The 26,658-nt window shown below is 39.9% G+C and overlaps 2 protein-coding genes across 2 annotated transcripts in view; one reads left to right on the forward strand and one right to left on the reverse strand.

The window, feature by feature from the left end:
• The window catches only part of FIG4 (FIG4 phosphoinositide 5-phosphatase), a gene marked incomplete at its 5' end in the record, with an annotated part of 63,337 nt that extends 42,610 nt beyond the window's left edge, over window positions 1-20,727 (reverse strand). The window contains 7 exons of the mRNA XM_084261844.1: window positions 1,392-1,520; window positions 4,301-4,449; window positions 6,473-6,523; window positions 7,603-7,759; window positions 10,647-10,770; window positions 11,822-11,920; window positions 20,659-20,727. Coding sequence (XP_084117970.1) covers window positions 1,392-1,520; window positions 4,301-4,449; window positions 6,473-6,523; window positions 7,603-7,759; window positions 10,647-10,770; window positions 11,822-11,920; window positions 20,659-20,727 — 778 coding nt within the window. The remainder of the gene's footprint in view (window positions 1-1,391; window positions 1,521-4,300; window positions 4,450-6,472; window positions 6,524-7,602; window positions 7,760-10,646; window positions 10,771-11,821; window positions 11,921-20,658) is intronic.
• Window positions 20,728-22,468: 1,741 nt separating this feature from the next.
• Window positions 22,469-26,658, forward strand: part of AK9 (adenylate kinase 9) — a gene marked incomplete at its 5' end in the record, with an annotated part of 59,875 nt that continues 55,685 nt past the window's right edge. Inside the window, 4 exons of the mRNA XM_084261516.1 lie at window positions 22,469-22,585; window positions 24,683-24,746; window positions 25,764-25,816; window positions 25,901-25,997. Coding sequence (XP_084117642.1) covers window positions 22,469-22,585; window positions 24,683-24,746; window positions 25,764-25,816; window positions 25,901-25,997 — 331 coding nt within the window. The remainder of the gene's footprint in view (window positions 22,586-24,682; window positions 24,747-25,763; window positions 25,817-25,900; window positions 25,998-26,658) is intronic.

The raw sequence follows: 26,658 nt of genomic DNA on the forward strand, positions 1-26,658 counted from the left end.
GAAACTGAAACATGTAATTTACTAAAATCTCTGTAACAGCGATTAATATTGCTTCCATATTTCTTTTGTAGCTGGAAATTGGTGGAATTGTTTTTAAGAACTTTGAATGAGGAATTTATATTACATCAACCACTTTTCACAACATACAGAAACCAACTATTTCTACTTCGTGAAGTGACAATGGAGGTGAAATAGGTACAAGATTCACCTTGGGATGCACATACTGCTTTTGTGAATACTGGAATTAAAGCCTGGGAGGTTCTACTAAAGATCAGGTGTGTTAGTCACCCTTTAATTGTTTGTCTGGAAAAGGAGATAAATTTGTGACTAGTATGCACAACTGAAAGCCAAACAGCTACAGATGCAGTGGTGATTTTCTTTTAGACTTTTTTTACATTAAAACCAAAAAAGAATCAGATTTCTAGTGTGACTATCTCTGTTTCCTTAGCGTAAGGAAGAAGACATTCACCCTCAGATGCCTCAAGGAAAGACTCAATAAGCAGTTGCAGGCTTAATGCTGGTGGTCAAATCCACAGCTACCACTTTGATTAAGACAGACCACAGATGAAACAATGGTATATAAAAACAGATCTAGCTGTCTGGGGACTAGCCCAATGACCTTACAATCATGAAAAAGCAAAAGACACCACTAACCTTAACTTCATAATAGTATTTGCTTCCTCAGGTATTTTGTTGACGGGCTTTTAAGCTAACATGATACTGTTCATAATTAAATCAGAACGTATACTAAATTCTTATCAACTAAGATGCTGAGATGGTATTTCTTTGGAGTATGACACACATTTAGGCTGCTTCTCCTCCTACTATAAGGTACACAGACCCATTCAACCATTGAAAATAATATATAGTCAGGGGAAAAGATTTTCAGATGTCCCAGTGTTTACTTAACTCTCTTCACACAGCAGACCTGAAGTTTTATCACCTTCAATAGAAAGAGTAAATAAAAGAATTTCTGCAAATCTCAATTACTAAAAAAAAAAAAGTTATTTTAAAGAAGATTAGTGAGACAACATTTCTGTATCATCAATTCAGTTCTCCTTAGCTTTTCTCCCTTTCCTCAAAGAGCTGTGAAAAAATTACAGCTGAACCTTAAAATCCTTTAAAAGTTCTTTATTACTAAACCCCATGCTTTGAAACAGTGCCTTGCAGAGAAGGCACTCTACCTGTGTCGAGGCACTTATAAGAACTTAACCACATTTCTTATTTAGCATAAAACCTGGGAAAGTAATGAAAATAAAAGCCCCACAATGGTTCTAAAATGGAAAAGTATTTACATGACAAAAGAAGCAATGAGATACATTTCATGTTTCCAACTTAAAAATAAAATAACAATTGATAAACCAACATTCATTACAACAGTGAAAGGATACTCGACTGTCCACAGAATCCGTGGATAATATACAGCAGCCAGTCACGATGAACAGTATTTCTTACTGCCTCCAGAAGCTTGCCATTCCACACATACTTTTCATAAGGCTTGCTGCAAATCCCAAATACACCTGGAAGTTGTTCAATGAAAATGTATTAGCAATTAAGAAACAAGCTTACCTGCATCAGATTGCTTTAATAAACAGGTCACTGGACCTTTATTTTGATTTTCCCTTGATCGTAACTCAGCATATCAATTACTTGCATCTCTGCAGTTTGCCAAACAGAGATAACTTCAGCTTCACAAGCTTCACTAGCTGAAGTTCAGCATTTACAAAGATTTACAATTTTTCTACAGTTCCCAACCAATGTAGACTCCAAGTGCCTTCATGCCAAAGTTTCTGATACTCCCAGTACTGAAAAGAGGCTCTGAATGGTAGCACCAGCACATTTGATATGTGAAATAAATCAAGTTGTGAATTGCAGTTAAGGCAAAAATACACTCATAGGAGGACTTCATAGGCTTTCCAATTCTGGGTCAGCTCTGGAGCTACTTATTAGGCTCTGGAAGATCATGCATAGCCCTTGCCCCCTTTACAAAAGGCACGGCAAGCCCCTTCTCACACAATTTAGCCTGAGTTTCCTATTTGCACTGACACCAAGAAATGCAGCTACTGTAGAACTGAAAATTAAAATTCAGTTTCTGATATATCTGGAACCTGAGTCTGTTTCTGTTAAAAAAATCTGGACCAAGATGACAACTGGCACTAAAAAGGTGAAGGGAATTGTATGAGTCTGGATCTTAAAGAGAAGGATTAGAATTTTTGCCCTATTACCTACATTTTTTGTGTAGGGTTGGGGTTTTTTTTATATTGTAGCAATATGTATGTCAGAGAATCATAGAATGAATCATAAAATGTGGTTGGTTGGAAGGGACTTTAAAGGTCATCTAGTCCAACCGCCCTGCACTCAACTACAGCAGTCAAACACTCTATTGGGGGAAAAACTTGTGTTCTCCAGACTGATGGTGAAAATGTAGCTGCTGAACAAACTGTGGTGACCTAGTCACCCAACTTATCATAAGCCCAAGGAAAACTTATGTGACCATTTTGGTGAAGGAGCATGTACATTCAGCAGAACCTGGCCACAAGGTCCTGGGCAGAAATTTGTCCTCTTTTTCTTGAAGGACAGGAAGCTATTTTGCATACAGGATCTATCATATGAACAGGAATGTTACTAACATCTGCTGGAAGTGGAGTTGTGTGTGCTGTCAGCATACTGTTGATGGGGTCAAGATTATGGCATCTTTATCTCCCAATATTTTCACAAAGACATGAGATGATGCTATTGTATGGATTCCTGAGGTATCTTGCAGATAAGAGCCTCTGATGAGGAGGAATTATTGCTCCCTCCACTCGTGACAGTCATTTCTGCCATTGTAGTACCTGACAACCAATTCCTGATATCCTGATATACATGACCATGTTGTTAATACCTACCTTGTAAATTTTTTTTTACACATTAGTTTATTATATTTCAATTTTCCGTAAGATTTTATGACATACTGCATACAGCATTACTTGTAGGCTTATAAATGACAGTGTAATAGATGTTTACAACTATTTACCAGAGTAAGCTCCAGTATCAAACATGATTAGTTACTTGCCTAACCTTCATTATCACTCTTCCAGTTGCACTCAGTGCAAACCTACTCTAGGTTTTGTGGCATGTCAGAAGGTCAACACATCACAAAAGGTTGATGTGTCTAGGTGTTGTGAGGATGTCAAAAATGAAAGGGTGGAGAAACAGTGTCCAAGTATATCTTGCACAAATTTGTTTCCAGGACTGTTTCAGGCATTTCTGTATTTTAACTATGTGCTTGTCAGACCTGACGAGTCCCCTCTGGAGGCCAAGAGAGCAGGATCAATAAATTCCTTCATCAGTGCCTCCGAAGATTCCTTTTGAGCATTCAACACTGAAGCTGTCTTCCATATCAAGCTCATGGAATTAAGCAAAATGGTAGCAGACTTCCTCTACCCTATCATTTTACTTATCAGTGTTGTGTTTAAAAGACATGGTGTTCTATTGCTACCTAAGAGAGTTCAATCTCCATAGCTGTTTGAGACCAACTTTACAGCAATGTATTCATTACAAATCAAAGGTACTGCTGTTATTTCTTATATTTCAAGATGAAACAAGGAAAAAAAGTGGTATCACATATTTTTAAAAAATAGTAACAATAAATTAAATTTTTCACAAGCATTCAGATAATGAGTACAAGTCCCTGGGCAGTAAAATACAGAAAGATCAATTTCAACAGGATGAAATCCAATATTAAGAATTTCAGGAGAAACTTTTGTGTGTATGCACACGAAGCAAAAAGGAAAGAAAATAGCTGTGCTGTGTGCCTCATCATCTTCACACTCTTGAATATGTTAGATCCAAAGTGAAGGCTGTAGTTTTCAACTGAAATAAATAATTTTTTGTAGACTTCCTGACAGTGCTTATTACATCAAGTCAATACTAACTTCCTACAATTCCTTTGTCATCAGTATTTTCCAACATGAAACAAAACAGATTTATTAGTACTTAATCAGTCCTTCCCAGTCTCTTTGTAATTCATTCCTATTGGGAGTCTTACAAGTCAGTTGACTAATCAATTGCTGAAAAACGTCAGCATGCTCAATTATCTCCCTGAGCTGCAGTGTAAATTAACAAAACTATGCTTAATCATCTCTGGAAATTGCATTGTTCAAATTCAAATGTCTGTAATTGGCAGTTTACATAATCTTTTATTAACCTACAACTGTTATGAGACTACTGATCAATACAGAAGGTCTGAATGTTTCTCAAAAGTAAACTGAAGTGGAACATATTCCAAACATTAGTTTAATTTGGCACATTTGCTTACCACTTCCACCCTGTGTTGCAAGTCCTTCATCTTCAAATATATCAAAACTCTCCTGTCGGGTCTGGGTTGTTTCAGTTTTTAATATCTCAAGTGGCATTCTCAGGACAGTAAGATTATACTGAAGGGAGTGAGACAGATCATAGCTGTAACTGACAGACAGTTAACACTTATTAATAACTGTAGATGCACAGGACTTTTCTGAAAGCCTTTACTCTCCATCTGTATGTATATTTAACACAGTAATATTTTATCCACTAACAAAAGAAAAACCAACAAAAGACAACTTTTAAACAAAATACACAGATTAGGAATCTATAAGGGTAAATGATAAATTATTTTGAAAAGAAGCAGCTGTTTACAGTAAAATAGCTGAAATTGTATTTATATTCTTGCAACTGAAAACTGAACATGCCTTTTGAACAAGGTATATCAACATACTTAAGTCAGTATGTCCCAAGAAGTAGTCCTGAGGATCAAAAATAGCCATTCCACCAGAAATCTCCATAAACACAGACAACCTCATTTTTCTGGGATTTAAGTACTACTCTGGCTCCTACCTGAACTCAAAACAGCCAAAAATTTGCTCCACAAAACCTGTATCATCCCTCAAATATGTGATTGCAGCATAGATGCATCTTTAGACAGTGGCTGCTGAATAAACAAAAGGTTTGTTGGCTTGCTTTTTTTTTTTAATTAGTTCTGTAACAGTAACAAATTCTGCACCTCAGATCTTTTATACTGACAACACTGTGCACTAATTGCTAAATTTTATAACCCACTAGGATTTGTTCCCCCAAGGAGAAATGAAATTTACACAACCCTTGAATCAGAAATACAGAGAGATTTCCATTTTAGCCCAAGACAGCACCAGTGATTACTGGCCCTCCTGTAAACTATAGAGATTCATTAATGAACTTAAAAAAATTATTTAAACATTGGACATTTAGATTTATCACTAATGATAACACAATCTAAGCCATACATTCACTACTTTTCCATAATAACAACCTGACATGATTATCTGTTAGAACAAACATAATAATCTGTTACATTCTCAGTTTGCATATAACAGAACCTTTAAGGAGTATCCCAGTAGAAGACTTTTATTCCTCCAATTTCCTCTTAAATCAAGTGTTTTCATACAACTAACTTCTAATTGTGTTCAGAATTTATATTAAAAACATGTAGAAAAATATGCTGTTTTCAGCTGAGAACAATTTAAATTAAGCTAAAAAAGGTGTTTATCAGAGAGCTGTATAAAGAACCTTCTTTCCCCTCTAAGCATCACCACAGAAACAGTACACATTCCTGATCTTCAAGCAGACAAAAAAAAAAAACCCAAACAAGAAACTCATGTAATTTGAGGACTGTGAGACAAAGCATGGAAGGAAAACTAAGGGTTTACATGGTGAAAAAGCCTTCCCATGCAAAACCACAGAACAGACATGAAACTTTGTATGGTTTTGTCTTCACACACACAGTTGGGATATAAAGCCTGTATTTTCCAAGGCTTATCATCCAGACTGATAGACCTTTTGGTACTTGCAAGAGTTTGTTTCATTTTCTTCTAACAACTACTTCTAAGTTTATAGCCACATTCTCCCCATTCTTCTACTGTCCCAAAGATCTCATGTGTACAAGTAGCTCGGGGACAGAAACTTGACGTAGGTATGGCATTTATGATACAATAAGCAAGAGAACTGGCAACGCCTAGGAGGTCCTATGAAAGGGTTTATCTTAGATGAGGACCTATTTCTCAGTCTTTGTTTCTGAATCATGGCAGAGCTTTATTTCTGGAAAATGAGATCAAGAGGAAAAAAAAAAAAAAGGTGACAGGACAAGCAATCCCCCTGAAATACAACACTTCCTCAAAAAAGAGAACTTCTGCATAGTCTGGCTAGGCTGAGCAGTAACAGTAATTTCAGCATCTATGTTCAACCACCCCACTAAGTTCTATAGATTTTAACTGCATGGACACTACATTCCTAATGACTTGTTGAAAGAGAAAGCAGGTTCAAAAGACACAGACAAAAAATGGACAAGCAATGTGATCATGTGTCTTATTTATTTTCCCAAAATAGCAACCTAAAGGTGATGAGTGTCAAAATCCAATATCAGAATCTTATCGCAAGTGTAAATGTCCATTTTTAGTAATTACTAATTAATACCTACCTGAAATAGAAGTTGCTAGAAAGGTCCACATTTTGAAAGATTCTCAGATACCTAGCAAAATATTTCAAGTTAAAGTTATTAGTTTAACCAGACAGACCCCACAATGTTATTCACAGGATCTCAGAAATTAAGCTACATATAAATATTGACTGTTGGTATATATTCCCTTCCTATGTCACTGTAACTATTTTGACAGGCAATTCCACTAGGATGTCAGCATCTGGATTAACTACATCAAATAGGTTTGGGGTTTTTTTTAAATCCAGTGTCTACTCATGTACATATTCTGTTTCTTTAGGCAGTTGTAGATAAAGTAGTTCTGTTTTCCACACGTGTATCAAATTCTCTAGCATTTACACAAGCACACTCTCAACAATACTATACAAGAAGTAAAGATTTTCACAGTTTTTCTCAAGTAAATGAACAAAAAAAGAAACACCTACTTCAACCTGGCATAACCTTGCAAATTCTCAGAAGCAGCCATATGTCCATAAATAATGACATGACTAACACCATAAATACATACAGATAGTATGCAGCATTCAAAGAGGGGAAACTGAGGTTTAGAATCAGTGATACCTTGGAATGGAAACTTTTTTAATAGTTACCAGTGGCGTGACTTATTACCTGACATCAGTTTATCATAATCCATCCCTTTTTGGCTATACACACTTGGTACAGACTGAAAAGCAGTTGATTGATACCATTTTCCTGATATTTCATAGAATTTAAGTTACCCCACCCTGACAAAAACATCACCAGGATATAGCTGTACTAACAAATGAACAGTGTCCCAAGCAATATTAACCTGTATTAGCATTACTTTGCCCTTATAAGAACAATGTTTATATTGGATGCTTCCTCCTGCACATTTGCTGGGATGTGGCCTTGACACGTAGGTGACATGGAGATGTGGACAAAAAGCTCTGAAAGACTGTGACAGTTTAATTTACCCTCTAGGTCAGAGGCAACAGAACACATGGCTCATTCTCCATTATTCCACGCTAATTTATCAACTAAGATGCAACAGCCTGAATGACATACTAACAAAGGGAACTCCATGACCAAAGCAGTTCACTGCTGCATAGAAAATCTTCAGAAAGTCCACACAGTTTACCATCGTTACTTACCTGGCTTCATCAGGATGAGTGACTCTTACAGAGTCATTTGGAATGTAGATCATATTTGTATCTTCTATTTTATATATTGCATGACCTCCAATATCTGCCATTTTTCTTCTTTTTGTTATCAACACAATGTAGTAGCCTTCCAAAAACCTGACAAAACCTGTTAAAACAGCAATAAATGCTATTAGCTGAATGTCTGCATTCATTTGATGAAACATATTTATGAAAAAAGTATCAGAACTATTTCAAGACTTCCTGGAATTGTTGTTTGTTCTTAAGGTTATGTGTGTAATGTGCATTGATATATGCGCATTGACAAATATGCATGAGTCTGTGATAGACAGTCTTACGATTGACCCCCAGTAAGTGTTAATCAATTAAATACATAGGTTTTACTTCCCCCCCCCCTTTCACTGTGCATACTTTTAATATTAGGTAGCTGAGTTAAGACACTGAAAATTTAGACGAAGTTGCTGAGTACTTAAGTTACTTGCGTTCATGTCTACAGGACTGTCATTGTTCAGATCTGGTGAGGCACACCCTAATAATTACTTCAGATAACAAAAGGTTAATTTCCCAAGGCAAGGAAAAATCCCTACAATTTTGTTTTCAGGTTTATGTAGTCTGGACATAATATGAAAAGGAGCTGAGGACACTACACCACCTTTACACCCTCTCTCCTTAACAGCAGGGAATTAAATTCCCTGTCTACAGCAGTGTCTTCCCCCAGATTGTCTGTTCAGATTATCAGGGGTGATCCTTTCTATCTGCTGTCTCAGCTACCAACACTTGGCCCTGCTGAAGTCCAGAGGGGTAGGATGTAGAGCAGGCAGTGTCTGGCTTTACTGCCTGTAAGAAAGCGGCTTCTGAAACCTCCACCCTCACTCCCTAACACAACAGGGCATGCCATACTTCTTCACTGAGTTGCTTCTCTGGATGTCTGTATTACGCATCATTGGGAAAAAAATGTAACAAACCTTTAAATACAGTAAAAAAATGTATAAATTCAAATTAAAAATAGAAACACCAAACCATCCCAAACCCAAATTTGTTTCTAATACAGTGTAGGCAGTGATACAGTAATAATGAGTTTTAACAACTAATATGTTACATGATGTAGCTCTTGGAGGTAGCTGCTTTGATGTTTGCTACTAGTAAAGAGCCTAAAACTCAGTCACTGCTGCACTGTCAAATATATTAATTTTGGGAGGAAAGTGCCTCACAATTCACATCTGTACTTCTATTTATATTCAGTTATTTTAGCTTTGCATTATAAATTAAAGAGGCAGGATGAGCAAAGCACACATTTTTCCTCCCCGTCACTGCTGGAGGCTGCAATGTGATCGAAGGAACTGCAACCTTTTTTTCTGCCTTATTAGCCCCCCTTGGAAAAATGCTCTCACCTGCACAAGGACAGGAGACCCTGCTGACAATCCCAAACAAAGCCTTCCATTTGAAGCAGCCAGACTATCGAATTTCAGTTGTGACATAGCAGTCAAAGTTCTTCCTGTAGCATCCAGGTACCGAAATCACTGACATGAACAGTCTCTATCCTTTGGACTTCACCAAGCATTATACCAAAGGCTGACCAGGCACCCAGCCTTTCCCCCTGGCCCGGTTCTCTCCATTTAAAAGCAACTTCTACTTTTAAATACTATACAGTGAACCAGTACTCAGTCTATCAGCACCCCTTTTCTGACTGCATCAAATGCACTGCCTCTGGTTTACAAAATAATCAGAACAAAGCTGTCCTTTCCAAGTCTACAAAAAATAGCCCTGTCCTCTTGACCGGAGCCAGGAGGCAGAAATAAATGACTAGTTGCATTCCCTCAAATTACATGTTTACACAGATGATTAGATAGAAGACATCTAAGGCATATACTTTAAAAATGCAAGATAATCTGAAGATCACCAAAAGAGCATGTTACTTCTAAAAAAATAATCTAGGATAGCACATCAGATCTGATACCAACACATTTATCCAGATATTCTGTTATTGAAGGGAACATATAAAAAAACATACAACTGGGATGCAATCTTTTCCAACCAAAAATATTATCACATATTTAGATAGTGAGCACTGATGACTTGTGCAAAATAGGCCAATGCTATAAGACCGTAAGAAGCTTCTCTAGGTTTACCATATTAAATTAACAGTATTAATAATTAAGAAGCATAAACCTCATCAGAGGTTTCTGAAAAGTGGATCCATTGATAAGTTCCAAAATTCTTTGTGGGGCAAAAAGAATACAGAAGAAAGTTTGCTTAATTTACCACTTCAGATTAGAATACTAATGACATTTTCTTTTGTTTTGGCTGTTATGCAACACTCAGGAGAATTCTGCATTCTCCACCTCCTCTGCAGTTTTGCATTTAGATGTCCAGGTATATTTTGCACAAAGTATTCTTGGAGGAGGCCGTCAGAGCACACATTAAAATTTACTTTGCAGACATCACCTGTCAATATATTGACTTCAGTATCTGACAACAGGCAGGAAAGGAGTGAGTTTCAGATGAATTTAGAAGCTGTTAAATCCTTGAAGCAATTCTCTAGGATTATGGACAGATGATCAGCGTTTAAAAATTCAGCTGACATACTAGTCAGTTATACTAGTTCAAACGTGAAAAAGAAATCTTTAAGTCATTACAAAAAGTTATCCAAAAAGAAAATTAAGTCATATTTCTGAGTAGCATGTGGTGAAGAAATACAGCCTAATACAGGATGTCAACTTTCATTTTCCTTTTAATGAGCATTCTCTGAGTTCTGGAATTCAGGAGGCCAGGTTCCACATCTTTTGTATGCTCAGTCAGTTGAGTTTGATGAGATCTTCAACTAAACTTCTAGAGATCAGCTGTTTCCTAGATCTCTCCCTAAGCAGCAAAAAGCAAGACTAGTTACAGCACAACTCTCACTCCTGTACTGGCCACCTGTTTTCACAAAATACACAGAAACTTAAATATTTTTAAGAATGACATTTCTTAGTGACACGACAAGCCTCACCTCCTTAAGAAATAAAAGATTTTATAAAACCAAACAAAACACTTACCGACTACACCAAAAGCAGAGACAGCTCGAGATAACCCAGAAGAGCCCTTCTGCCCAATCTTTGTTCTGTTTCCCAGGTCTAACCGGCCAAGAAGTTCCCTCACCTCTTGTTGTGTGTACACATGCTTTAAATAAATAAAAAAAAAGTCACTTAAGTTACTGCTTCAGTAGGTAAATTTTATTTCATGTCAGAGAATAGTAGAATTTACTTGATATAGATATATCAAAAATCTGCTCTACATCCTCTGTCTCCTGTTTCACTACTACCAACAACAAGAACAAGTTTTTTAGGCACAAAAATTTTCAGCTGACTACACTAGGAATATTCACAGTCACATGTGAATTCAAACATTTCTCAAACTTGTGTTCAGATTTTACACTATAAACTTCCAAGAATGAAATCAAGCCTTACTCTATTGTGTATGTTAAAACTCTCATTGCTGCTTCTTAGTTTGCCTCAGATATGATATACAAGAAAAACTAAAAATCTGGCCAGATAAGAATTAAATGTATTTTGCACTTAGCATAGCTGAATGTGAGAAAACCACTGGGAGCATATGCATCAAACTGAAAAGCTTAGGGAAGTTTCATTCAAGTGCATGTGCTGTTTGGACACCTTGTGGCCACTCCCATACTGTAACTAGCCATTGCCATGCTTTCACCGTGTGTGCCTGACTAACGTTGGATGTATCTGACATGAGAGGAGAGGCTGAGAGAGTTGGGATTGATCAGCCAGCAGAAAAGAAAGCTCAGAGCGGATCTTGTACCTGGTAGAAGGGAGTAAAGTCAGAGGTAGGCTCTTCTCAGTGGCATCCAGTGAAAGGACAAGAGGCAATGTGCACAAATTGAAATACAGGAAGTTCCATTTGAACCTAACTTAGTAACTGTGAGGACAGTTGAACACTGGAAGTGGCTACCCAGACACCCTGTGCATTCTCCAGCCATATCCAAAATGCAAACAAGCATGGCTCTGAGCAACCTGATCTGACTGACATAGCTCTGAGCATGAGAGTAGGACTAGACAATCTCCAGAGATCCCCTCCAACCCCAGTTGTTATGACTTTGTGATTCTGTAACATACCTTTGGAGAAACAGATTAAAAGTGCAATATTTAAATTCAGCTCAATATTATTTGAATAACTGGGGAAAAAATGAAAAATAGAGGGAGGCACTCACCTTATCATCAATTATAACCAAATCCTTTGGTTCGGTGCGATCTATTTTCAGAACTCGGTATTTGGTTTCTGCAGGATTACTTCCAACAAGGAAAAATCGCTACATTAAAACAGAAAAAAAAGGAAAAGCCATTATCAGAATACTATAAAAGATAAAGCAATCAAAGCCCACTGTACCATAAGATATCAACAACGCCTTTTATATAGTTTTGAGATACATCGGGCCTGTCTGAAATGAAGTTAATTTTCCACACACAAGGGAAGTTTATACACACGAGTTTGTAACTTCTCATGATCTAAAACTACTGTTGGTGTATTGTAGGCCAGTGCTGTTTCTGCCAACTACTCTTTCCTAGTCCATACTAAACACAGAACAACTGTCAGTACTTCAGTACTGCAAGTTTTCTTCATTTTCTATATTTGCTATGATGAACTTCTCACCAATGTTCTTCCACAACACTCTAGTTTAATCTGACCGGCCACACTGATTAAAAATACTACTTTTTAAAACCAGATTAGCTTTATTTCTTATTTAAAATATGAAAGGAAGATCACAGGTAAACATATAGTGTGCCCATTGGTCATCTGAGGGACTCAAAACATAAATGAATTTTTACATTTAGAGGAATTAACAGTAAACTCAGGTTTCAGGACTGGCTTGCTATAAGCAGCTCTCATTCTACTTATTCATTTCATCAGTGTGATGCTATCACACAGCAAGGTGTAACTCATTAATAATACTCAGCCTAGTAGGAAAGCATGGTAAACTCATGTGGATCTATGCAGCCAGCTCTTAACTTTAAAAGTCACATGGATTTAAGATGTGGGGGAGGAAATTAATAACGTTCACACAAAACTCAGAATTTCATAATTTATACCAGTTAGATGCTAAGAAACATCTTTACTGGCAAAATAAGGTTAACAAACTTAAAGCCCTCGTCAGCTTCCCTGAAATCACAAAAGCACCTAGTCAGCAAGCTCTAAAAAAGAAATTAGAACACTTTAAGAGCTATAAGAGGAAACACCACCAACTCCTGACTCCACCTTGTACACTGACATCACAGTGCTTGCTGAGTGGCATGTTTTACTGTTTCCTCCAAAGCAGACAGTAAAGAAGGTCCTTCAAAGTCATACACCACCATAGTACTCCCTTGCTGAAGCCTCTGAGGGAGGACTTTGGCACAGAAGGACTTGTTCAGCAGTGACATGCTGCTGTTCAGGCATCCCATCCCGTTCCCTGCAAAGTACCCTGACAGAAGATCCCTTAGTGCCAAGATCTGTGCTTCCCAGGAGGGAAATCCTAACAAAAGGGAGTGGGTTGGAGTCCCCACTGCATGGTAGTGAACAGCACAAAGATGGAGGATGGAGCTCCCCTCCTGGTATCACCCACTGGCAAGAGACACCAAACCACCAAGACAGAGACTTGCTTAGACCACACCATCATACCACCTTTTTAATTCATGGTAGCAGGTAAATGGGCAGAGCCATCACATTCATTCGTAATATGCAGATAAGTTACTCTGCATTTTAAGAGTGCTGCTTCTCTACATTTTTCAGTAGTCCATAAGAAGACAGGTTGAGAGAGTGGAGCTTGTTCAGCCTGGAGAAGAGAAGGCTCCGGGCAGACCTTACAGCAGCTTTCCAGTACCTAAAGGGAGCTAACAGGAAAGCTGGAGAGGGGCTGGTTACAAGGGGATGTAACAACAGAACAAGGATTTTAAGCTGAAGAAGAGCAGATTTAGATCAGACATTAGGAAGAAATATTCCCTTGTGAGGGTGGTGAGGCTCTGGCACAGGCTGCCCAGGGAAGCTGGGGCTGCCCCCTCCCTGGCAATGTTCAAGGCCAGGCTGGATGGGGCTTTGGGCAACCTGGTCTAGTGGAGGGTATTCCTGCAGGGGGGTGGAACTAGTTGGTCTTTGAGGTCCCTTCCAACCCAGACCACCCTGTGGTTCTGTGATAATACTACTATACAGGTCAGTGATCACCTTCTATGTCCATCTCATTAAAAGAGCATAATTTCTTCCCAAAGTGACACCCATGTTTACTGATTAGTCATCCTGAATAAAACCAGAATAGTACAACTTTAAGACACTTGGCCAAACAGCAGTTTGGACCACAGACCACATTTAAAATTGGAAGACAGCACATGACACACAGGGAGAGCGAGCTGCACATGCTATGACTAAGGAAGTTCAGCTGGATACTTCTCCATTTCCATTTTAATAGACCAATAAAACATAAGGAACAGCTATGAGGAATACACTCACCTTGGCAGCTGCTATAGTGAGCTATGCACAGCTACTCTGCCAGCTTGAAGCGCTGCTGCTGCAAACAACAGCAGAGTTAAAGCAGATGAGAGCTGTATCTGCAGACCACAGTGGCAACCACGATAATGAACGGTACTTAACAAGCTCTCTTTGAAGTCATTTAAGGACTAATTTAGGAGTTTTAAGTTAGAAAGCTAAGCTGTGTAATGTATTAAGGAAGGTCAGTTGAGAACAGCGTCAAAACTCAGCATCACCAGACATAAAAGAAGCCATCTTCTTAGAAAGCCAGGAAATGGGAAATCTATTTATCAAATGGGAATCCTACCCACTACATGATGGAGGATATTTTTGTGGAAGTAATAAAGAAGGAAACATCTGCAAAAACTAGTCCTCCAAACTAGGAATCCAAAAGTAGACTCCTACTTGGGAAGTTTTCAGGACTGGCTAACCATCAACATTCCTCAAAAAATGGCATGATATGCCAGCTCATACTCAACATTCAAGAGCTGAAACAAAATCAAAGGTGATATGAAGCCTAGGAATGCAAAAATTAAACAAACAAACAAAAAGCTGCTTCTGCTACCTAATTTATGCATCTAGTGAATAAATAAACCTGTCTTATGGGATGATACAGAACACAAATATCAGTGACATGTAGTGCAATTAAATTTGCCATCACACAAATACTAGGAAAGAATAAAGAAAAATATCAAATCAACACAAGACTGAGCATGTAACTCCAAGTAAACTAATTTCTGAGGTTGTAATATAATTGTAACATTAATCAAAGCTAAAATGTGCTGTACAATGTGCTGTACTGTTTATGTACTACTTTGATTAACGGAAATGAGGACAGTAAAAGAATGAGAATCCACAGGTAAGCTACAGAAACATTTCTGGGAGTTTCTATCCTTATCCTCTCACTCCATTTATTACTAAGTTGAACTGAATGAATTGCAGCACTGTCCAAACGTGTCAACAACTGCACTCCACAGCAAAGCCACTCCATTTAAGCTTAATGGACAACCTTAACCAACAAAGTACTTTCTCAACAGAACAGTACATGAGGAGAAGCTGTGAAGACATCCTCATGCTACTCCACTGAAGTCCTTCAACCACCACCAGAGACGAAGCACGTTCAGTTTGCCCTTGGTCTTTGCTGTGTTTATATGTTCACTTTACCAACCACAGCACTATATCATGGAGCTATGAGCTCTGGACTGAAGCTTATTTTATTGCACAATTATCACTAAGCAACCACAAGACAGGGAGGATCATCAGTCACTTCCACCTGGGACTCAGCTTTAACCAAAGTAATCTAATTGAAAGGCTTTACACCCTCTTTTATCAGGCTTTTGACTCAGCCAAACAAATAAAACTAGATTCTCCTAAAAGGAATCTATACAAAAAGTCTTTTCCTCAGATTTTTGTGGTTGCTTTAATATGTACTAAACATGATTGCAGATCAGAAATCTTCAAGGCATAAACAAGATTAGATAAAGTATAGGTTCAGCCTAGAAAAATATTTACACCTAGATGCAACGTGCAGTAAAAACTCTACTACAGTCTTCTTACAGAACTTAGAGCAATTCAGGGAATATCTGTCTTTCCTCTCTCTCACAAACTGGCAGAATGACATGAAGAAAGGAAGAGGTGGTAGGTGCAAAGAAAGGTACTTAAAAATAGCACAAACTCAGCTGACCTGCTGAAACTCTTCAAAAGAAGCTATTTCAAGATGAGAAGTTTTAAGAACACACCCTGCCAAGCACCAGTCTCAGGCCATGTAGGACTGGCTACCTACTCTGCATCCTATAGCCACGGCATCTGGTAACTCCCTTTGATCCCAGGGCAGAATATACTGAATTTTATTGCTAACCCAACACTGATTGTTCCATTTTTCATAACCTAATTCCTGTTACTCGTTTTATCTTCACCTCTTGCTCAGTACATTTATACTCACAAGGTACATTTTTACTTTAAATAAGCAAAAATACTCATTTAGTTTTAGGGCCATAGCAAATTTCATTTGAAAAAAAAAAAAAGTGATAGAAAAATATATATTTTTCTTCACCCTTCTGTTACATTTAAATACATCAATTTGTGATGACTTATCCACAACCCCCTCATCAAAACTCCATTCAGAAAAGTGGATTCACAGCAATATACTATAAGATTCTCTCTCATCACCGCTACGCCACCAAGTATCTGCTGTACTCATAAATGGTCTCAGCTCTCACACACAGCACTTAAGTTTCTCTATTTTATTGCCCATTTATCTGACACTACATCAAGACATTTAAGACAGAAACAGTGCCTTCCTGAGTTCTACAAAATGCCTTCTCTTGTCCCAACTCTTTCCTTTTCTCCATTATGTCACGTCATTCCTGGAAGGCCATTACAGAGGGAATAGGACAGGCAGTTGAGAGGGGCTGCCTTCTGCTGATGAAATCACTCTGGAGAGACCAGATTTCACAGCCACTTCTAGCTAGAAAATTATGCTAGTTGATGGTTGCCCAGTACACTGTTCATTAGTTTCAACATTTCTAAACGCATCAGATAACTGCCTATATAAATCAGTGCACTTCATAATTCAGTAAAAATTATGTAGCTTCTTCTGTGGAATAATTTTACTCATTAGTTTCTCCAATTTGACCACAGACTAACTTCAGCATTAATTAGGCAAACCTTGCTTTTGTTAATATAAAAACTTTCATATTATTTTTAGGAGAAGGGAAATGAAAAAAACAAACCTCAACACCCCCCCTATAATTTCCCCTGGGAAAAGGGCAGAAAAATCTACAGGTAATTATGCAAGTCACATTGCTTAATAATCTGTGCAAGTAATTCGGATGCTGTAGAGATGGAGACTGTAGACGAACCTGATTAGAATAAAGTAATATTAATTAAGCCTCGTAATACCCTGAAAGATAGGCAAGTGATATGCCTTTACAGGGATCGCACAAATTGACTTGTTCAATGTCACACCACCTCAGGGGGGATGATAATTTCCAGTGAACTAACCTACAGCTTTCAGGTGGGCTTCATTTGGGGAATACACAAAAGTTCCATCTTCTTCAGAAGAGAGGAAAATATCTTTTGTTTCTTATGAGTCATATTGCTGAAATACCCTTACTGCCCTCTGGTGAGCATTTCAGCAGTAAGTATATGCACAAAATGAAAGATAATTGGCATTGATCTGAATGCAACTCTTTCAGTTCATTTTTCTGACTACTTCTAAACAAGCCCGCAACTTCCTGTGACAAACAGGAGATACAATTCACATCTCCATGTTTTTATTGACACAAAGCATCAGTTTAAAAGGTAGGACTCAACAACTACCCTAAATATAAACATTAATAGCAAATACAGAATTTTGCTCTCTGTTGCTTCAACTGGCATCATGAATTCAGTTCTCCTCCCCCCAGGAGTCTTTATTGTTCGACTCCAGCAACATCACCAGAGCCTTTCCTGTTTGACTTAAAAAATGCTACTGTATTCTTCATTCATTCAAAAATTAAAAACACCCCAAAACAACAAAAACCCCTCCCTCACCATTTCCACTTTCTCATCCATTTCATCTCTTCCTCCTTCAACACAGAGGGGGTTTACAGGAATAAGCAGTACAATCCGTGTAAACCCCACTGTGTTTCTCCCACTACTGACAACTCATCCTTTCCTTGCTCACTCAAGTTCCCCACAAGGAATCTTAGGCTACAGCTTCATGTAGCCCCTATCTGATGTACCACCAGGTCCCACGTGCTCACTTTGTATCTAGCAAGTGTAGAGCTCTAGGGAAATCAGTAGAGTAACCTGAACCAGGTTCAGTTTTACCTCTGGGTGATGCTTCCGTCATATCAGCGACGGTCACCGCTGGCAGCTGCGTGATTGTGAGATTTTATGCAAAGGAGGCTGCAGAAGTACCTCGGGGAGAAGTGGGAGCTTTTCTCAGCAGCCCAGAGTGACACTGACTCAGCTGTAACAGCTATTTCCCCTCTCCAATTCTCTGTGACCTGATCAAGCCTTAAGTTCAGATTTGAGCTCCCCAGTACAAGACAGATGTGTCATACCAGAGAGAGTGCAGCAAAGAGCAACCATGACCATCAGGAGGACAGAGCATGTGATGCACTGGAAGAGGCTGTGAGGACTGGGCTTGTTCAGCCTTCAGAGAGCTTTGGCAGGATCTTACTACTGTCTAAAACTTATCTCACAAGAAGGTGTAGATACAACAGAGCCAAACTCTTCCAAAGGGTGAACAGCAGATGGACAAAATGCAACAGATACAAGTTGAAACATGCAAAATTCCAACGTAATATAAAGAATTTCTTCCCCACCCAGTCCCTTTACATACTTTTTTTTTAAACCGTGGGGGTGGTTAAACACTACAACATGTTGCCTGCAAAGGCTGTAAATTCTCCATACTTGGGAGATACTCAAAGGTCAGCTGGACACAGCCATCTGCACCACACTCTCACTGAAGCAGCAAACTGTTGAAGTTTCTTCCAACCTACATGAGTCTGTGATTTTATCAAGGGCATCAACCTCCTTTTCAGGAGCTGGAATCAATGATCCTTATGGGTCCCTCCCAACACAGTATATTCTATTAAATAATTACTCCAAAATTATTCTTACAGCATGTTACCTTAGGGAAAAAAGGACTAGAATTTGAATTTCAAAACTCAACAGAAAACAATTTGGTTTTTTATTTTTAGTAAGAACTTTTTTTACTTTTAGTAAGGCATTCATTTTTATTTTTAGTAAGACCACATAACTACATTCAGATCTATATTCTATTTACATCCCTCCCAGGAAGTGACTGAATAAACAGCTTTGGAACACCATTACTCAGCTGACACATTTCAAGTGTCATGTGCTGATCCACAAACCACTGCCTTTCATTGCTGATCATACCTCCTTGTGTTATCAGGTCTGCTTAGTGAATTCTGAACACAGCAAAGCATGGGCAAACCGGCCTGTTTGGGCAGATGCTGCAGCTACCACTAGTCAGATGAGAAAGATGCAGCTCCCAAACTAATAGGATCAACTTCAGAGTCCTAGAGAATTGTAGCTTGCATACAGAACCCTAAAGCAAAACATTGTCTCCATAAATAACAGGTTGTCTCTCAGCAACTGAGTCTTAAGGTTTAGCAAGAAGCCAGATATCAGTGCACTCCAGTCACAAAAAGCCAAATCTCAGCTACCTGGAAAGTAGCATGAGTTGTCAGCCAACTAAAATCTGTAATCATATCTTCCCACTGCCTTCCTCTCATATAGCAATAATTTAGCTGAAGATAAAACAACAGTGTTTTCTAGCAATGCTGAGAAAGCTGCGTTAAGGCAGTCATCAACACTCCTTTATGCATGGGGGTGGGGGGGGAAGGGAACTAACATTTTGGAAAGCAAGAGCAGCCTAATTTTTTCCATTTACTAGTGCCAATAATTCTGCGTGTTTTAATCTGCCACTTCCAGTATGTTTTCAACAGGCTCCACCGACTTCAGTGCAACAACTATCTTTCTTTTCTCAGTGCAGGTAACATCCCAACTTAAAACCAGAGCGAACCATTTCACTTAGAGCCATGATATCCTTACTCTGTGCAAAACTACCTCAACTGAAAAACACAACATACTATGAAATGAGAAAGTACAGAAAGACATTTGACTGTGAGGTAAAGGATAATAAGCACAGTGATATGATGGCAGGTTACTGACACCAGGAATTGGACACTGACTCAGACGCCAGTGTGTTCATCACGTGGTTAATTAAAGCAGCAACGACCAGAGCAGCCAACCCTCCAACCCACTTCGCCCACGGCAAAAAATATTGTGAAAAGCCTGCAGCAAAAAGTACTGTGAATAGCCCAACACTACTGTTTCTGGCACAGAATATTAAGGAACGGTACAAATCTTGGGCAGCTTGCTTCCAGAGGTCAGGCTGAAAACTCTGGCGGTTGATCCACAAGCCATTCAGCCAATGAGAACCGAAATCCCTCAGAAAAAGTAGATGGGCAGCCCCTTCAGCCACTCTGTTTAAATCCCTCGTTCAAATCTTAATTCTTTAATTCTGGGCCACCTCAGCTGCCCAGTCGTAATTCCCCAGGAGTCAGGGCCGGTGGCCCGGCCGAGCGAGGACGCAACAACCCGAGGCTGGGGGACGGCGGGGCCCAAACCTCCCAGCCCGCAGCTCCAGCGCTGCCCGGCCCCCGCCGCGGGTCTCCAGCTTGCGGCACCGCCTACCTCACACCCCCGACCTGCTCAGGTCAGAAACGACCCCCTCGTTTTAGTTCACAAGGCAGACACACGGAGAGGACATGAACTTTTAAGAGCCTGTTGAGTTACTTGCATGTTCGGGACGTGTGACACCCCCCCCCCCCCCCCAAAAAACCCCAATGCAACCAAAGAGAGAGGTGATGCACTGTGATGACAGGCTACGGGCCGGCCGATGCAGCTGACAGGGCGCAGGCGCATCTTCCCGCGCTGCCCCACGCACGGCGCGGCAGCCCCCCGAGCGGGGGCCGTCGGGCGGAGCTGCTTCCCGCCCCCCCCGGGAGCGGCGGCGGGGCGGACGCTACTTACAGCCCTGGTCTCGTACAGCACCAGCTTCTGCACTGAGCTGATCATGGGGGCGGCGGCCGCCGCCGGCATGGCGGCCGCGCAGGACTCGGGCCTTGCCCCGGCCCCAAGGCACGGCTGGGGCAGGAGGGGCAGGGGGGCTGCCCGCCAGCTGCCGAGGGAGAGGCCGAGCTCCTGCCGGCGCGGGGGAGACACATACAACCGGGCTGGGGACCAACAACAACCGCCCACCGCCGGGACGGGTGGAAGCCGGAAGTGCCGGCACGCCACCGCGCAGGCGCGCCCACAGGCGGGCGGCGGACGGCGCCTGCGCCGCCGCCTGACGGGACGGCGGAGCCGCCTCACGCGTGGCCTCTCCGCCCCCCGGCCTGAAGTGCGGCGGCGGAGCTGTTGGCCGCTGGGCCCTGCTCGTTGAGAGGTGCGGCCTGCCGCCGCGGGCGGCTCCGCCCGCAGGGTCAGCACCAGGAACAGCTCCGAAGCCTCCTCCTCGCCCTGCAGCCCGCGGGAACGCCTGTGGCGCCTCCCTCCCGAGAGGGCGGGGCGAAAGGAAAGGGCGGGCGGTGCTCTTCGGTTGCCCGGGTTACGGGGGTACACAAGCCGGTGGCGCGGGTGCGAGCGGCGGGCGTTAGGCCCTCACTCTGTCCCCTCCCTCAACGTAAGTGCCCTCCTGTTCCCGCCTCCCGCCCCGTCCCTGAGGGGCGCCCACCGCGGGGATTCTCTTGGTGCTGGCGGGCAGGGGCGTGCTGGCGGGGCGGGGCGGGGGGGAGAAGCAAGGCACGGGCAGGCGGGAGGCCTGGTTTCTGTCGTTGGCTTGGGGGTGTCGTGGGTTTTGTTAGTTAGGAAATTGCCCCGTAATTGTAAACGTTTGGGAAGAAGGGAAACTGTCAGGAACTCCGGGTAAAGTTCAGCCAGTGGGTTTCCATGAGAGGAATTGAGGGTTGGTTTGTGTGAACCAGGGGAGTTTATGTTAAAATACCGTCCCTGGCATTCAGCAGGTTTTAGAAGGTTTGGGTTTGATGCTTCAAACTTTTTCAGATTTTATTCCTGAAGTATTTTTTTAATTTAAAAATGACTGCGGAGATGGGAGAAGGAGACTTAAGTGGGCCTCTAAAGTTAGCAAGGTTACTTAAGGATGGTTTTGCCTTCTTCAAGCCATCCTGCATCAAGCTACACACCTTTTTGGGCTCCATTTGTTTGAAGGGCCTACCCATCTTTTGCTCCAGCATACCTTAATCAGAAGCTCACATTGCAGTCCTGGAAGAGCTGGGATTTAGGAGAGGTTTAAAGAACAGATTGTGAACTGTGATTTAATTCTGCAAAGCCTTATCCATGTTACCTAGCTGTGGACACAGGAAGTAGTTCCATTGACCATGTTGGCACCTTTCTGTGTCTGAAGCTCACAAGCAAAAGCCTTAGCGGGGCCATGAACAGGGACGAGAGAGAAGTTACAACTGTGTGGTAGTTGTAACAAGAAGGAAAAGGCAATGAAACAACAACATGCTCTTTTAAAAAGCTCTACAGGCAGTTTGAGAGTCAGGAAGAAGTCACTATCAACATACATATAGTTGTAGCTGCGGATCAGGGGTGGTTCCAACAAGCCTTTATTTTTCAGAAGCAACTGTTCTCTTGGTGATGAGTGTGTTGTGTATATACTCTAAATGCTTTTTCTTCTGACAACAACATCTGTAGCGAAGCAATTCACCTTGTATCACAATATTACTCAGTTCCATTTTTAGGTAGGGGTCATTTTACACATATGTAAGCTACAATATTTTATAAAAAGCTTTTTTTCCCCCCCATTCTCAGATAATTTATGGCTTCACAAGAGGAAAAGCAAATTGAGCCCTTTGCAGACATCTACAGTGAAGATGAAGCTGAAAAGTCGTTTCTGTTATCCAAGCCCACTTGCTTAATTGTTCTTGGAAAGCCAGTAAGATGTCCAATAGAAGTTTTTTCTTCAGATATTCTGCTAATCATTTTACTTTTCCTTTCAAAACTTTAGTGATGCTGTCAAAAAGATCAAATACCTAGGTTTTTATCTTTTCCACTTTGCAAATCCTGTAGAGTGAGGTAAAGATTCAGATCTCATTTAATGAGGTCAATGTTTTACCCTAAGTGACCAGTCAATTACAAGTTGCTATTGTTGTAATTAAAAGTCACGTGTTGTTCAAAAAGTTTCACAGCTGGATTGTTTTTATGTTGTTTCAGTATTCTAACTTTAAAAAAATTCAGGTTTCTTTTTCCCAAACGTAGGAGACTACAGGTGGTTTAACATTAGTGCATTAGTTTGCTGAAGGGGCTTCTATTTTGGTGCAGATTTGCCTTAGGTCTGTACTGAATCTGGTATGCACTTAAACACACCGCTGGGTGCCCCACAAGCTGCTTTCCTTTTGAACACTGCAAATTGCCTTCAGAGCATGCAACTTCCAGTGGTCTTCTAGCAGCTTGGCCTCTACATTGGTGTGTGATTCCATTACATACCACCACAGAGCCTGAAATGGCCATACAGAAATCTGCTTTGTGCTGCCTAGCTGGTAGAGATATAAATGAAGTGCATCTAGAACAGGCAATACACCCAAACTTGAGTGCCAGTTGATCCACCAAATGAAGCACCAGATCAATCCCATATTGCTACATTTCTCAAAGACTTTCAACAGACTGGATGGCTCCCAGTCCCATGTTTGCACAGGTCTGCATCCTTTCCTACTCCTTAGCTCCAGTTGCTGGGTAACTCCTGGCTCCAAATCTGTATGTCTGTCCAAACTGAGAAAGGAGGCAAGGTGGTAGTGTGCAAGTGGAGGAGGTGCAGATGTCACAGGGAGATTGTATAAGGTGATAGCTAACAAGTGTGCCTTGTGCTCAGCTTGAGACCTGAAAGAGTGTATTCACCTCGATAGAAAACTACAGTGGACTGGCTCACCTAGTTTTAAACAAAGGTCAAATTTCTAATCTTCCATGAAAAGGGTAACTTTGTGTTTTTGTAGACCAAACTGGCAAAAAATACTCACTGAAAGACAATGCAAAAACCATATACAAAATAGATATTCTCATCTGAAATCATTGCCTTCGCTAATTACTTGATATTAATACAGTTTTAACAAAGGGTTGAAGTTACACATGCCTGGCCAGGAGGGCAAGAAATTAAAAATTCCATTTTTGTGATAACATCTTTTATTTCTGTGGCTGATGTGTAGAGCATCTATCCAATTTAGGATACTTATTTTAAGTTTAAAAAATAGTGCTATTAAAGCAAAACCAAATACATATATTCTCATCATATCTGCAGGATGTAAGGTATGAGTAGGCTGGAGTGTTTGCTGGTACACTGTTAGCTGGGAATGTGATTTATTTGTGTGTTGTAACTATTTTTTGATCACAACATTTATCTAGGGCAAAAAGACTGTCAAAAAAAGGTCTTTTTGTTTGCCCTTGAAGAAGGGCATAATCCTAAGGGTGGAAGATGGTGAGTTTTCCAAAATCCTATTCAGGTAACTGTACTCTCAGAGGCCTCGTTACTCTTGGTTATGATGGTTCCTCAGGATTCATGTCAGTGATAAGATAAACATTGTGTCAGTATCTAAACCAGATTTGAGGACTAACAAGAACAGTTTTTATATGTTTGTGGTTTCAGTCAAAGAATACTATCCCTACGTAACTTACTCAGAAACTGCTGGACAGGTTTGTGCCGTAATTTGCTTTGAGACTCGAGATGCTAAATTTCAATTCCCAACAGTTTCTCATAGGAATTTACAGGCAAAACATAGCTGAATTTTAGATAGAGTTACTCAGAAACAAAGTCAGTGTAATTACTTTGGAAATAATTAACTGCAAAGGACTGCAAAAATATATTAGCAATGCTAGGAGTATAAAGTAGAGAATGGTATTGAAAAGAGCTTTTGTCTTGGCCAAGTACATAACTCAGAGGCCCTAATCCTGATGGTAATGAAAATATATGCTTTTATTGTGTAATATCTTTTTTCCTTCTGCCTTTTATTTTGTTTTAAAAGTATTTTTTTTTCATTTTAAGGGTTCTGGAAAGAAAACATTAGCTAGAAAACTAGCGCAAATATGGAAATGGATTTTTATAGAAGGTAAACAAACGGCGTGTTTTGAACATTGCATTGGCTTCATAATGTCTTTTGGGTTAGAATGTCCTTGCTGTTCCTTGTAATTCAGAATGGCACATTTCTGATTGCAGTAAAGACTACTGACAATTTTTGAGAAATGCAGTTGCTGAAGAATAACATTTTAGTTAGAGAGAGGCTTAAAAAATCTTTTTATATAACACGTAACAATCAAGTTTTAGTCCCGTAAGTCCTGTAAGGCGATTCATGTGACTCTTCTTGTTCACATGGATACAACTCATTTAACTGCACAGAGCACTGAGATTTTCCAGTGCAGACCATGGAAAAATAGGAGGATCTTTCCTTTCTGATTGTGTAGGGCTTAATACAAGGGGAGTCTGTACTCTAGGAAACAGAAGTGTGGCTTTTTTTATCAGCATAAGTAATAATGGAAGGCATGGGAGTGGGCACTTTCAAATTTCTAAAACAAAAATATCCAATGGCTTCTTTTGGAAGATGTAGTTAATTTTTCCCAGCATGCATTTACTGGAATACCATCATATCATCAATACTGTCATAAGCCCTTAACGACATTTTTTAAAAGCACTTTAGACACACAACTGTTTCTGCATGTTTAAACAGTTCCTTTTCTAACACTTACTTTTAAAATTTGGAAGGTGATTGTGCTCAGATACTTATCTTTGGATTACACAGCAGTAATGCTTTTTAGTTTCGTATAAATCAGTAGTTAAAATAATCCTGCAAGGCTGATGGCATGTATTTGTCTGTAGTGCATGTATGGGGCTAGATTGTAGGGTAAAACATCTACGCAGACAATGCCAGAAGGCACCAAGTTCTGGATGGACAAAATATAGTAATGGATCTAAATGTAATTGCTGTTCATTCCAAAATTGTCTGGATAGCTTGAAGTATGCATACATACTCGTGTGTGTGTGTGTGTGTGTGTGTGTGAATGTATGTATTTCTCAATACAATAAAATATTTTTATAAATTAATTTTATTCTGTCTGATGTGCTTCCTCAGCTTTGGAAGTAATTCAAACACACATTAATGAAGAAACAGAATATGGGCTCAAGGTAAAGCTCTAACCTTCTAATAAGTTTTGTCATATTCTTGACCAACACATATTATATAATACAATGTTTTGCATTTTGCCTTAGTGTCAAGAATTGCTTTTTAAAGGTCAAAGTATTCCTGAAGAACTGGTTACAGAAATGATTCTGAAAAAGATTGAGTCACCAGAAGTTGCTCATTTTGGTAAGTATATTTATAGCCTAAGTTTCTTAGACTGAGCAAGCTATTATTTTGATGCACTTTGCATCCATTACTGCTCAAACACAATTTCTTTTGTATTAGACAGTAGCATCTGTTCTTGTGCTTCTTGAGTTGTGGAGTGTCTGTAGACTGAGAGTATATTTAGGGATTAATTTACCAACATGGGAGATCAGAAAGTGTCATATTAATCCTGAACTGTGTTAATTTTGAGAAAATTAATTTGCCCCAAATGTTGTCTTGCTATGACTCTCATTTGACAATACTATCTGGTTAGAAAAGTTTTAGTATTTAAAATGCAGAATTTTTTTTGCTTGAATACTTCTATAACAACAACAAAACTAGTTGCAAAAATACTTTAAGCATTTAAAATAATGAAAAGACGAAAACCAAAGTGTTTAAAATGCAAAGTATTACAGTCATCAGTTTTTCTTATAACATGGTTTATTCCATTTGCATTTTGTCACTAAGAGTAAGTTAGATGAGAACATCATTGGTAGTGGTAATAATTCTTCTTATTGAAGTAGTTGAAAGCTGCAAGTTACTCACAGTGTCTAAGAGGGAGACTGCTCTATCAGGCCTAACAGGAGGTTGTAGTGCTGGCACATCATACCTGGTCTGACTGCTGTTCTTTTACCTTGCTGTC

Source organism: Gallinula chloropus (assembly GCF_964237585.1).
Source record: "Gallinula chloropus genome assembly, chromosome: 3".
NCBI classification, from domain to species: domain Eukaryota; kingdom Metazoa; phylum Chordata; class Aves; order Gruiformes; family Rallidae; genus Gallinula; species Gallinula chloropus.